The 12,155-nt window shown below is 44.9% G+C and overlaps 1 protein-coding gene across 3 annotated transcripts in view; it reads left to right on the top strand.

Moving 5' to 3' along the window:
• The window catches only part of ARHGAP8 (Rho GTPase activating protein 8), a 218,876-nt gene that overhangs the window by 21,133 nt on the left and 185,588 nt on the right, over positions 1-12,155 (top strand). For 2 of the 3 annotated variants that reach the window (XM_075003579.1, XM_075003559.1), the window contains exon 2: positions 7,124-7,237. The exons of the other annotated variant lie outside the window; for it this stretch is intronic. In XM_075003579.1, coding sequence (XP_074859680.1) covers positions 7,201-7,237 — 37 coding nt within the window. In that variant the 5' untranslated portion in view covers positions 7,124-7,200. The remainder of the gene's footprint in view (positions 1-7,123; positions 7,238-12,155) is intronic. 3 annotated transcript variants of the gene reach the window in all.

The following is a 12,155-nucleotide window of genomic DNA, read 5'->3' as shown; positions in this document are numbered from 1 at the left end:
GGAACATACATCCCCATCCTGGCACCAGACCACCGTGCCACAAGGGGTACCTCTACTTGATGTGCAGGCATTGATGATTGCAAGTGTTGTTTCACTGACATCAGTGTGGGATGGTTGGGAAAGATGTGTGATGCATCTTTAGGAACTGTGGTCTGTTCAGAAAGCTGCAGAATGGAATCTCCTCCCAGACCAGAAAATCACCATTAGAGATGAGGAGATGCCAGTGGTGATCCTGGGAGAGCCGGCTTACCCCTTGTTCCCTTGGTTCATGAAGCCATATGTAGATAGCCTGGACCTCAGTTAGGAACTGTTCAACTACGGGCTAAGTGCAGAATGGTAACAGAACGTACATTTAGCCATTTAAAAGCCAGATTTAGGAACCTCCTGACTTGGTTAGAGCTCCGTGAAGAAAGTGGGGGGCATGGAGGTGTGATTTTGCTGTCAGGACTTTGTTTTCTTCCCTCAGCAGCCTGGGAAAGGAGGGTGAGGGTCCAGGCATGACGGGGCAGCTTGTGCTTTCCTGCCTGTAGCTGATTGTTGCATAGTTCCCCCATTCCCATCCCCTTGGCTATGACAGTGAAAGTTTTCCTTTCCCCAACAGCCTAGGGAAGGAAGCAGGTTGATCCAGGCATGGCAGAGCAGCTTGTGCTATCATATAGTAGCTTAATGCTCCTTCTGCTTCTTCTAGATTACAAAGAGAGAGATTACTTTGCTTAGATTAACAAACAGTGATAAGGAATGGATGCTGACTGAATGGGGGCACAAGGCTGTTTGTTATGCTGCGCTGCTCTATGATGCCATAACTCCAGATTGTTTACTAGTGGCTTGGCATGTTAAGGTGTCTTATCAAGGAGGTTGAAATAATGCAGGCCTCCCCAAAATCTTGGTGAGAAGAATTAGAGTACCTGCCTGAGAGCTTTATGGAGATGTGCAAGGAGGATCAGCACTCCATCCCCAGACACATTAACAAGTTATTCTGGGGGTCCGGGACTTTGTATGTACAGTGTATGCTACAGATCACACCCAGTTGCCTTAACCCACCTGCACCATGGTTAAAAATGAGAACTCATTAGAGGCGCCCTCCCTGCCATGGGAGTCTGGCTTGAAACATCCTGGGAAGAGGGGAAGAGATGCAGCATGAGAAAAAGTTCCTGGCTGTTGGTGAGTTCAGCTGCTCCATTTGCCTGCTGACCATTCTCCTCCTCATCCACCATGTCCTACTTGCTGTTGCCAGAGGCCTCCTGAGGAATCTTGTTGGAGGTATCATAGAATTATAGGGCCGGAAGGGAGCTCAGGAGGTCATCTAGTCCAGCCCCCTACTTCCAGCAGGACCAGCCCCACCTAAGTCATCCCAGCCAGGACCCCGTCAAGCCAGGAATTAAAAACCCCCAGGGATGGAGAATCCACCACCTCTCTAGGCAGTGCATTCCACTGGACTCTTTTTGGGGATAGTGGTTGGGTCACTTCCTAGAATCCCATGCAGCCGCTCATAGAAGCGACATGTTTGCGGTGATGACCCATAGCATCCATTTGCTTCCTTTGTTTTATGATACACCTGTCTGAGCTCCTTTATTTTTCATGCGGCACCGTTGGGTAACCCTTATGCATCCTTTTTCCTCCATGCCCTGTGAGATCTTGTCATATATGTCTGCAGTTCTTTTGCTGCTGCATAGTTTTCCCAGCACAGGCTCATTCCCCGCTCCAACCCTACAGCAGTGAGGTCCTGGATCTCCTGCATGCCCCATGCTGGAGCTCATCTGAGACCTTGGGAATTCATGGCCAAATAGGCTGCTGAGGTGTGCTGCCTGCTCCTCTCGCCCCCCTGGTCAAACAGGAAATTAAATTCAAATTTTTCCAGGCTGTTTCCTGCACACGTGGCCAGAGCGATCACCTTGGGACACTAGTGGGACACAGCCAGAAGGCCAAGAATGTCGCATGTTACAATGCGCCATCTGCATTACCCTAAGGTCAACCATGCAAGGTTGAATTTTGTGTTACTCCTCATGAAAAGTAGGAATACAGAAGTTGACTGTTAGAGCCCTTAACATTGATGGAATCAACCCTGTAGTGTCATCTGATTCCTTAGAATTTGACCTAAGACACCTAAATTTGACCTAATCGCCTAATGTAGACCAAGTCTTAGACCATAATGGGTTTTCAAATACTTAGAAATACTTAGAAACTAAGGTGCAGAAACTTTGTTCCCCTGTAGTGGGAGGAAGACAGAGGGGAGTAACAGCTGAAGACAACTAAATTCGAACTCTGGTGACTTGAGGGAAAAGTAGCCCTAGAGAAGGATTAGTTTTAGGCTGATGCAGTGGACAGGAATTTAGCTCAAATCAAGATTACTCTTTACGAGTACCATGTCTCAACGAGGAATTTTCTACAAATTTTTATTAGTTAATGCCATGAACGCAGAGTGCAATAGGAAAGGAATATCTCTGATTTCTGATGATCTATGTCGTTGCAACTGCGAGGCTGGCTCTCCTTCCTAGCATAATGGACTTCAGGGTGAGCTCCGTTGCCATTAGCTTCACATTGTGTGAAAATAACTATTCATTTAATATATTCTGTTACTCTAAATATGGAAAAACGCTGTTTTGAAATACTGCACATTTTGCCTTCAGGAAATATTCAGCCTTTAAAGTAAGTTGAGTTGCTAGGGCATTAGGCAATGACTCTTCTGCTTTTGCACCTCTTGGCCCCGTGCAATAACACTTACCTCAAGTATGCTGCAGGACCCTAAAAAGCAATTGGACAAAGTGCTGTTGTCTGTTATCCCATATGTTCTTTTCGAGATGAGAAAAGTAATTGATTTTTCACACAACCTTCCGAAGCTTATTTTTATTTTTGTGGATGTGTTGTGGGTAGTTGACCTTTCACTACATTAGCCAAAATCACCAAGTCATTGGACAGGTCAAATTCAGAAATTTCACTTGCAGTTAATGTGTCTAAAGTGGGTCTGTATTCCAGCTATGCACTCTTGACATTGTGTATACTGTTCGCTGCTTAAAACAGGGACTCAATAAGACATAAAGATGCCTCTTTTGTTTAATTTCTAAAACTTCAAATTATAGCTAAAGCAGAATACTTGATTGACTTTTTTTAAATGAAACACTTAATGCAGTATCTATATACTTCTAAAAAAATCAAATCCTGATAAATCTGGCAGTATCGGAAACTAAAATCCTTTATATGGTGCACAAACAGTAGTATAATAAGGCTACTACAGTTAAACCTCTCTCAGCCGGCACCCTCGTAATTTGGCTGGTGCTGGATGAGAGAATTTGCTGGACTATGAGAGGACAATATTGTCTAGGTCATTACCAACACTTCCACTGCTTACAGGGCTCTAAGAAGACATTTAGGGGTAAATTACAGCTAAATAACAGCAAAGAACACTGAGAGCCAGGACTGGGGGCTGGAAACAAACTTTATGGAACCATGACAAATTTGGGCACATCCATGATAATTGTTCATCCAGAGAAGTACAACCATACCAGATTATGCATGGTCTATCCAATCTCAGAACTGACAGGGACATTCACAGGTCCTTGAATCCAGTCCCCTGCCCTCTCGGCAGGGCCTATCACCATCTCTGAAAGGGTTGTGGTTTTGTTTGTTTGTTTGTTTGTTTTTTAATTTTATTTTTATTTATCCCCAAATGGCCCTGCTCAAGGATTGAGCTCGCAGGCCAGTGCTGAAACCACTGTATTGCTGAATGAGAGAATTCTGTATTAGAGAGGTTGAACCTGTAGTTCTTACTTTGTGCTGGAGGTCCCAGGGTTCATTGTAGGCTCAGCCTGCCCCAGCTCCTCTGAGCTTACTACATCAGTTATGAACTTTAATTAAAGGAAGCAAAATAGAAAAGAGACTTAACTTAAAGCTGGGTGTTACTATGTTAGCTATCTCTGCCACTGAAATGTGTTTCAGAATTCCCCTTCCTTGTTTGGCAAGGAAAATTACCTACTTGTGTAGCAAACAAAGAACAGGAATTCCCAGATTCAGAAATTTTAGTTTCTGTTTAGAGTAACAGTCAGTTTGTCTCTGGATCTGGCTGTCTGCAGTGCAGTTGAACTCAGTGAGTATAGTAACAGCAACGAAGGGTCCTGTGGCACCTTATAGACTAACAGAAAAGTTCTGAGCATGAGCTTCCGGGAGCACAGACTCACTTCATCAGATCATGAAAGCTCATGCTCAGAACTTTTCTGTTTAGTCTATAAGGTATCACAGGACCCTTCGTTGCTGTTACAGATCCAGACTAACACGACTACCCCTCCGATAAGTGAGTATAGTGACTCTCCTCAAAATATTTAAATATGAGCAAACATGGAAGACCACTTTGCCAGCTATTTTGAGAAAAATTCAAAAAGATAGCAGTCTTAGAAAAAAAAGTGAGTGGGAAGGAGAATCATACAAGGAAACCTGTTGTCTGGGGCCGCTGCCCTGGTTATCCAAAGTTTTAATTATCTGATCTGGCTCCTGTCCCAATTAGATCAAATAAACAGGGCTCCACTGTAGCAAACATCTAAACTGGCTGTAACAAGATTTCCCCTGGATGGTAAAAATGTGTATTTGCCTGGTAAAAAACTAGTTCTGACAAATAACCATTCCCACATCAAGAAGACATTTAAACTTGTATTTATCCTCTTATCCAAAATTGCTGTAGTTTTTCCCATGTTTTTGTGGTAGTGTTGACTTCCTTCCACTAGGATCTTGATGGAAGCTACCAACCACTGTCACCCAGGCCACTAAAACAGATGTCTGATAAACAGATCAGATTTCTGATCTTTGCTGACTCAGGTTGGATTTGGAACAATAAACTAGAGACAAAAGTTCTGCTGAAATACTTAGTTCTGTGGTTTGAACAATGAAAGAAAATCTGGCTGATTAAGCAGAAAAGATGCAATTATTTCTAGTACATTTCAGGAGAGTGCTAATCAACAGCTGACTATTGAGAGGACTCCACCCCTAAATGAAACAGTGGAAAAAACCTATGGCATTGTGCTAAGAAAAGCTGCCATGAGCAGCGTTTACAACCACTTTTGTATTAAGAGTTGTGATAGCAGGCTGCTCATACACACCATTCTCCCATCGGAGGTGCCGTGGTAATGAGGCAATTTGGAGCAGGCTAATGAGGCCCTAGTGTGCATATTCAGCACCTCATTAGCATAATGGTAACCAGGCGAACAGACTTTGAAAAACTTATTCGAAAAAGTTGCCAGTGTAGACAAGCCTCTACCTTCATGATTGGGAGTATTTCTATGACAGTGAAGATGAGGGCAGCTTTGAAATAAGCGCCCCACTTCAATATTCCCTTACTCCCATCTAATTCTGTGGGAGTAAGGAATGTCGAAGTGGGGCACATTTCAAACTGCTCCAATGTTCACTGTCAGTCTGCACTTCGAAGTCTGTTCGCCTGGCTGCCATTATGCTAATGAGGTGCTCAATATGCACGTTAACGCCTCATTAGCTTGCTTTGAATTGCCTCATTACCGTGAAACCTCGGATGGAAGAATGGGTAGTGTAGCGGCAGCCTCAGGTAATCTGTTAATTTTGAAGCATAGCTGCTGTTTGTTTAAAAAGTGAAACAATTTGGGCTTGTCTATACTACCACCTTCCTTTGAAGGAAGGATGGTAATTAGGGTGTTGGGAGTTTACTAATGAAGTGCTGCGGTGCATAGGCAGCATTTCATTAAGCAAATTCTGCACACCCCCCCCCCCAGCAACTCCAAAGTTTTAAATTTCGAAGTACTGGCACATGTCTTGCTGTGGCTCACCCGCCGGTACTTTGAAGTGCCGGGGAAACTTCGAAGTCCCCTTACTCAAAATTTTGAGGAGTAAGGGGACTTCGAAGTTGCCCCGGAACTTTGAAGTATCGGCGGGTGCGCCACGCTAGATACATGCCGGTACTTGGACGTTTAAAACTGCGGAGTTGCCATGGGGGGGAATTTGTTTAATGAAGTGCTGCCTATGCATGGCAGCACTTCATTAGTAAACTCTCAATACCCTAATTACCATCTTTCCTTTGAAGGAAGGTGGTAGTGTAGATGCAGCCCGTGTGAAATGAAAGGAGATGCATACTTCAAGAGACTATCAGATAGCTCTTAGCAAGAAAGTGTGCTGTAGCTGAGTCTCTCTTCTCTTTTGGTTAGAGGGTTCAGCGCATGGCTGTATCACTAGAGACACGGGTGTGCCCTTTGGGAACTGTAACATACAAGACAGGCCTAATAGATAAAGACAGACACAAACAATCAAAGAATATCAGCCTCTTCACAAAGGTGGAACTCGTAGCTCCCCTTACCCCAACAGTTGGCCGCCACTCCAGTCCCACGCCCCTGCCAGGAGATTTTGTAACAGGTTTTCCTCTTGCATTCTATTGTGCGCACTTTGACAGGCTTGGAAGTGGAGTGTCGGTCCCTCCGTCCGGGCAAGTGGCACGTTGGGATGTCGGTGGAACCTCCAGGTGGTTGAAGCAAAAGTCTTCTCTGTGTTTAGGCGACTAACATTCAGCTTTATTGAATTCAATAAGGCAACAGATGAGCCAAACTGGACACTAGTAAAACCAGGTCCAGCAAGGCTGCTTGATGTAGCTAACTCTAGTATTTTATAACCTTACACAAACAAGTCCACAGCCAGAAGCAATTAGAGAAACATAATCGTTTTCAGAGAGAAAACTGTTATCAGTCAGGAGGAACAGGTACTAGGGAGTAAGAGCCCCAAATCCAAACAGTTCACTAATGCATTCCACTTAGCTCATCCTCCTTCCCGTTCCCAAATAGGTGAGGAAAAGTTCAAGCTCTTGTGTATGCGCAGAAATAAGAAACAAGAAATGGCTTCTATATAAGATGGATTCCACATGTGTTTTGAAGAAGGGAAAACCAAATTACTCTGACTTTACAGAGAATCCTATTATTACACCTCACAGTATCTTGACTGATAAGTCAAAACCCATGATAATCCTCTTCATTGTAACAACATTTCTACTAAATAAAAATGATTTAGCTCCAATCACATGATTGTGATTGGGTAATATGTTTGTTTTTTTTTGTTTAGTTGTGTACAATGTAAATACAAGATGATGGTCTTTTCACAGTGATGGTAACTTCTTTGTTTGTTCTAGGAATAACTGGGAACCAAAAAGCATTGAAACCAGAAAATATCATTCAGCAAGACTTACGCTTGTTCCTAAGAGACAGCATGTCTGAAACTGACTTTGAGAAATTAGCCGAAATAGGTAAATATTTTTCTATTGAATTTCAAATGCTGTCTTTGTACAATTACAGATGATTCAATAGTATGCTAATCCCTTGCTATACAAGCACAGTTGGTTCCCAACATTCTGCTTGTAGGCGAAAACTCGTAAGAAGGACACTAAATTATCATTACATACACGTTAAAGTCTCTGGTTCCTAGTGCTTCTAATTGGGGGAAGGAGTGGCGGCATGTGGCACTGCTTTTGAAAAGTAAGTGAACCTTGGCTGGGGGCAGGGATTGGAAAAGGTTAAAGGCTGGGGGCAGTTTAGGGCCATGAGTGGGAGGCAGGCTTAAAACCTGGTAGCAGCTCCAGTGGAGGAGGGGATGGCTCCTTCCTCAGACTGAAGTAGTGGTACCTGTGGGGGGTGTGGCGGGCCCGGGGACTCGGGGACCGGACCTGGCTGTGGTGTGTGTGTGGGGAGTTGCATGCCGGGGGTGTTGGGAGCGGGCCGGGCTGGGGCTGCGGGTTTCCCCAGCCGGGGACGCTCCTGCGGGGCTGGGGGTCTCCCTGCCCCGCCAAGGACCCCGTGGCTGGCTCATATAAGCGGGGGACATTCACTCTTTTAGCAAACAAAGCTATGTATGTATGTCCCTCGTTTTAGTGAATGCTCGTTAGTAAAGTACTCGTTAAATGAGGGATGCGTGTATTTTCAGTAATTGAGAAACTTCACAAACATTTTGCAATTCCACCTTAAGTAATTCAGTGTGAGTTATATCCACTGTACTGATGTCTGATCTATTAATACCATTGGGGTTGAAGGTTAGTTTAATACATGCAACTTATATAAGTTATTGGTATATGTTCCCAGTGCAATTCAAGGCACAAATGTGAGTCATTACTCCAAAGAGACAAGTGGAGAATGGGCATAGAGATTGTGGTATTGCATGTTCTCTCTGAACGTGTTACAAGAACAGAGCAGTACGACTCTGCTTTAAGGTGGCTCATCATTTTAAAAAAATGAATGCTCAAAAACCTACCCACCCCCAATCTGACTTTTGAGGCTGCTGGAGTGAGCCACAGAGAAGGAAACTTTCACAATCTATATTTTGCTCCCTTTCTTTCCTACTTTGTCCCCTATTATCACTTGGATTTCCCAATCATCATGTACTTCGAAAGCTGCTTGCAAGCCATTTTAGTCCTGGGGACTGAGCCAGTTAAGTCAGTGGAAATCAGAATCCAGTTGATCTCCGGAGGCTTTGCATCAGGTGTTCTCTCTTCCCTCATGCCAGGTGTCAAAGTGGTGACCTCCTAATATCTGTAGGCCATCCGTAGTCGGTGGGTTATTGTCAGTTTAAAATATGAACATTTTTTCCTATGAGACATGACAAAAATTAAAGAATAGGTAAATTGGGAATTTATTTCAAATCCTGATGAAATGCATCCTAGAATACTCAAGGAGCTTGATAGAGGAGGTGTCCAAGCCACTAACTATCATCTTTGAAAAGTCATGGAAATCAGGAGAGATTCCAGAAGATTGGAAAGAGGGCAAATACAGTGCTCATTTATAAAAAAGGGAAACAAAGACAACCTGGGAAATTACAGACCAGTCAGCTTAATTTCAGTGCCTGAAAAGATGATGGAACAAATAATTAAGGAATCCATCTGCAAACATCTGAAAGATAACAAGGTGATAGATAACAAGAACAAATCATGTTAAACCTACCTGATATTTCTTCAATGGGCTAGCAAGCCTTGTTGATAAAGGGGAAGCAGTGGACATGGTATACCTGGACTTTAGTGGTCAGGAAACAAGCACTAAGTGGTGGGAACACATTGTCATGCAAGTTACTGATAAGGTCACGTGACACTGTATCAAATGCCTTACTAAAGCAGCTTTTCACAGTAGTTTGCACCTCCATGAATGCCACAAGCATTCTTGTGGCGTAGCTGCTAGGCATGACAAGTTCAGCGTTGAACTCCTCTTCCTCACTTTGTAGTGCTGGAAGTGTGGTCATGCTATTGCACTGGTAGCTGACAGTGGTTTCTCTGCGCACTCTGTGAGCAGTATTGTAACTCTCAGCACTTTACATCTGCCAGTGTAGTCATGTCTTAAATCTTAGGAAAAAGATGTAGCTTTCAAAATAACCTATTTGCAACCTCTGCACAGACGTAAAGATAAATTCATACTATTACTTACAAATTTATACTTCCCTGCCTTTCAAAAATGATGAACTAGAAAAAGCAAAAATACCGCACTCCGAACGGCTAGGTGCTGTGGCTGTGAGGACAGAACACTTATGCTCTCAGAGCTGGCTGGCAAGTAATGATGAACCCCCCCATGCCCCAGACTTTTATTTTTTTTAAATTTCAACCAACCAATGAAATGCCCACACTCCAACTTTGAAACACATTAAAAATCAGAACAAAGGACAATTAGTGTTCAGGTTTGCTTTTGTATTTAAGTTTCTGCACAAAATAATCAACCTTAGTAAACAAAAGACAATAAAGTGGGTCTGTGATGGAAAGAGTTGTGTATTAACATCATGGCATAGAGTAGGTGGAGTTGGCCCCTTCCAGGAGCATTGTGTAGAACCCTGTGTGGATGCAAATGTTTACAAAGGCAGAGGGGCAGCTGTGGACTTTGTGTACACTAACTGCCTTGCCAGTGTGGGCACTTCGGGAGTTAGAGTGCTTGGAGCTGATTTTTCTGTGCTGTAACTTGCGAATGTAGACAAGACCCAGGAGTGCCACTATCGTATTTTCTATGGATGTTTTTTTTTAATTGTGAGAATTCAGGGAGAGATTTAAACAAAACCACAAATGCACAAACTCTAGGCCCAGCCAAGAGTGCAATCACTTTTCATATTTTGAAATGCATTTTTGTTACAAAGCCATATTAAAAGGCAAAATGAAACTCCCCCAAGCTCCCAACAAACCTAACACAGCAAGGTCCCCACATTTTGTGTACTTAACATTCACAAATTCAATTATTCACGAGTGGCAGCTTCTGTGGGGCTGCAGGGTGGGGAGCACTGGAAGCCACCTCTTCCCCGGAGCGGGGAGCACTGGCAGCTGCCGCTTCTCTGTATTTGCGAAATTCAACATTTGCGAGTGTTCTCAATGCTGAAACCTTGTGAATGTTTCGACCCTTCTGTGTGTCCCTATTTAAAGGATAATCTGAAAGCTACTGAAAAACTGCAATGAAAAGCAAACAAGAAATTATTTAGAAAGAGTATTTCCCCCACAGCCAGCATTCCTAGGGTGATGGTCTCCTGCTTTCCTCATCAGACTAGCTCAACTGTGCCTTCCTTCCACCAGGGCACCTGCTTCAGAAACTGCATGAGATCTGAGAGGATGAAACATGGTCATTCTGATTGCCCCCTCCTGGCCTAGAGCTGGTTTTCCAATCCCCTCCACATGTTGTTCCCCCGCTGATTCCCATCCCAACTTCCCTGATCTATTGACCCAATACAATGGTTAGATCTGACATCCCAATCCACATGTGCTACATCTCAGAGCATGGCATTTGGATGGGCAGATGCATTCTTTAGCTGTACAAAACATTCTTTCGTCTTCGAGTGGTCCCCGTGGGTGCTCCACAGTAGGTGTCGGGCTCGCCCCGGCGCCGCAGCTCGGAAAATCTTCAGCAGTCTCCGTCGGGTCGCGCATGCACTGATGCGCGTCGGCTCTTCGCGCGCTTACGGTCACGTGCGCGATCTGGTTCCCGCCAGTTCCTTCTCAACCGCTAACGGCTGCAGACGGAATCCTCTCCGGCTCCAACGCCTGAGACAGATAAATCTTATTTTTTTCTCGTGTTAATAGTTTTTAACAGTTCATAGTTAGCAGTTCTATAGTTTATTATAGTTAGTTACTCTGTTAAAAGTTAAAGACTATCTTAAAACCGCAGCAGCCGCCTCCGGGCGGGCCCGCTGCTTTTGTTTGTCGGCCTTCAAAGGCCAACGGTTATTAACATCACCTAACAGACTGTTAAGTGTGCTATTAGCACCTAAGGACTCAGAGTTAAGTTTTAACAATGCCATCCCCCGGCTTTAAGCAGTGTGAATCTTGCCGGGAGGCCATGCCTGCTTCGGATGGCCATAGCAGATGCATACGGTGCCTTGGGGAGACGCACGTTCCCCAGAAGTGCTCCCATTGTTCCAAGTTGACTAATAGAGCTAGAAAAGATAGAGAAATGAGGCTGAAGATGCTGTTAGTTGACAAAGCACTTCAGCCTGCCTCATCGAAGGCAACGCATGCGGAGGGCTCTTCAGGACCGCACAAGAGGAAGGCTGCCTCTTTGACCTCCTCTGCGCAGAAGAAAAGAAGAGCCTCGCCTGCTCGATCCCCGGCCCTTACTGTTGGGAGCGGGACGAGTGTAACAAAGGGCCCGCGCATGCTGGCTTCCTCCACTGGTACAGCTGTGGCGCATGCAACCACTCAAGGCCCTGCAGCTACTGGGGAGTCAGCACAGAGAGCCGTGCGGGCACTAGTCAGTCCGGCACCGGCTACTGCGGCACTGATCGAGACTTCCCCAGAGGCACCGGGATCGATGGCACTGGCAACAACAGCACCGGGAGCAGTGGAAATCAGCATGACACCTGCTCCAGTACCAAGTTCATCGACAAGACCACCCGAGAGGGTAAAGGCTAAAATGAAGACCAGGCACCGCAGCCCCTCTCCTGAGGTAATTGCACTTCCTCTGTCACCACGATCACCACCAGAGATTCGACGGGCAGCAACATCTTCAGCCTGCCACAGACGTCCTTCTCCTTTTCTTTGGAGTCCATCACAGGGGTCTGCACGCTTTTCTCCATCATCTAGCAGAGATCCCTACGACTCTTCTCACAGAGGCTCTCCTCATACGTCGGTATCATCTCGGAGGTCTCGTCATTCCAGGCACCACCCTTACATCCTTGGGTCATGGTCCAGGTCTCCATCGCTGGGCCCCTGTCCCTGT

This window comes from Carettochelys insculpta, chromosome 1, assembly GCF_033958435.1.
Source record: "Carettochelys insculpta isolate YL-2023 chromosome 1, ASM3395843v1, whole genome shotgun sequence".
In the NCBI taxonomy this organism is placed as follows: domain Eukaryota; kingdom Metazoa; phylum Chordata; order Testudines; family Carettochelyidae; genus Carettochelys; species Carettochelys insculpta.
The sequence above is the reverse complement of the archived record's forward strand: the minus strand, read 5'-3'. Positions and strand labels throughout refer to the sequence as shown.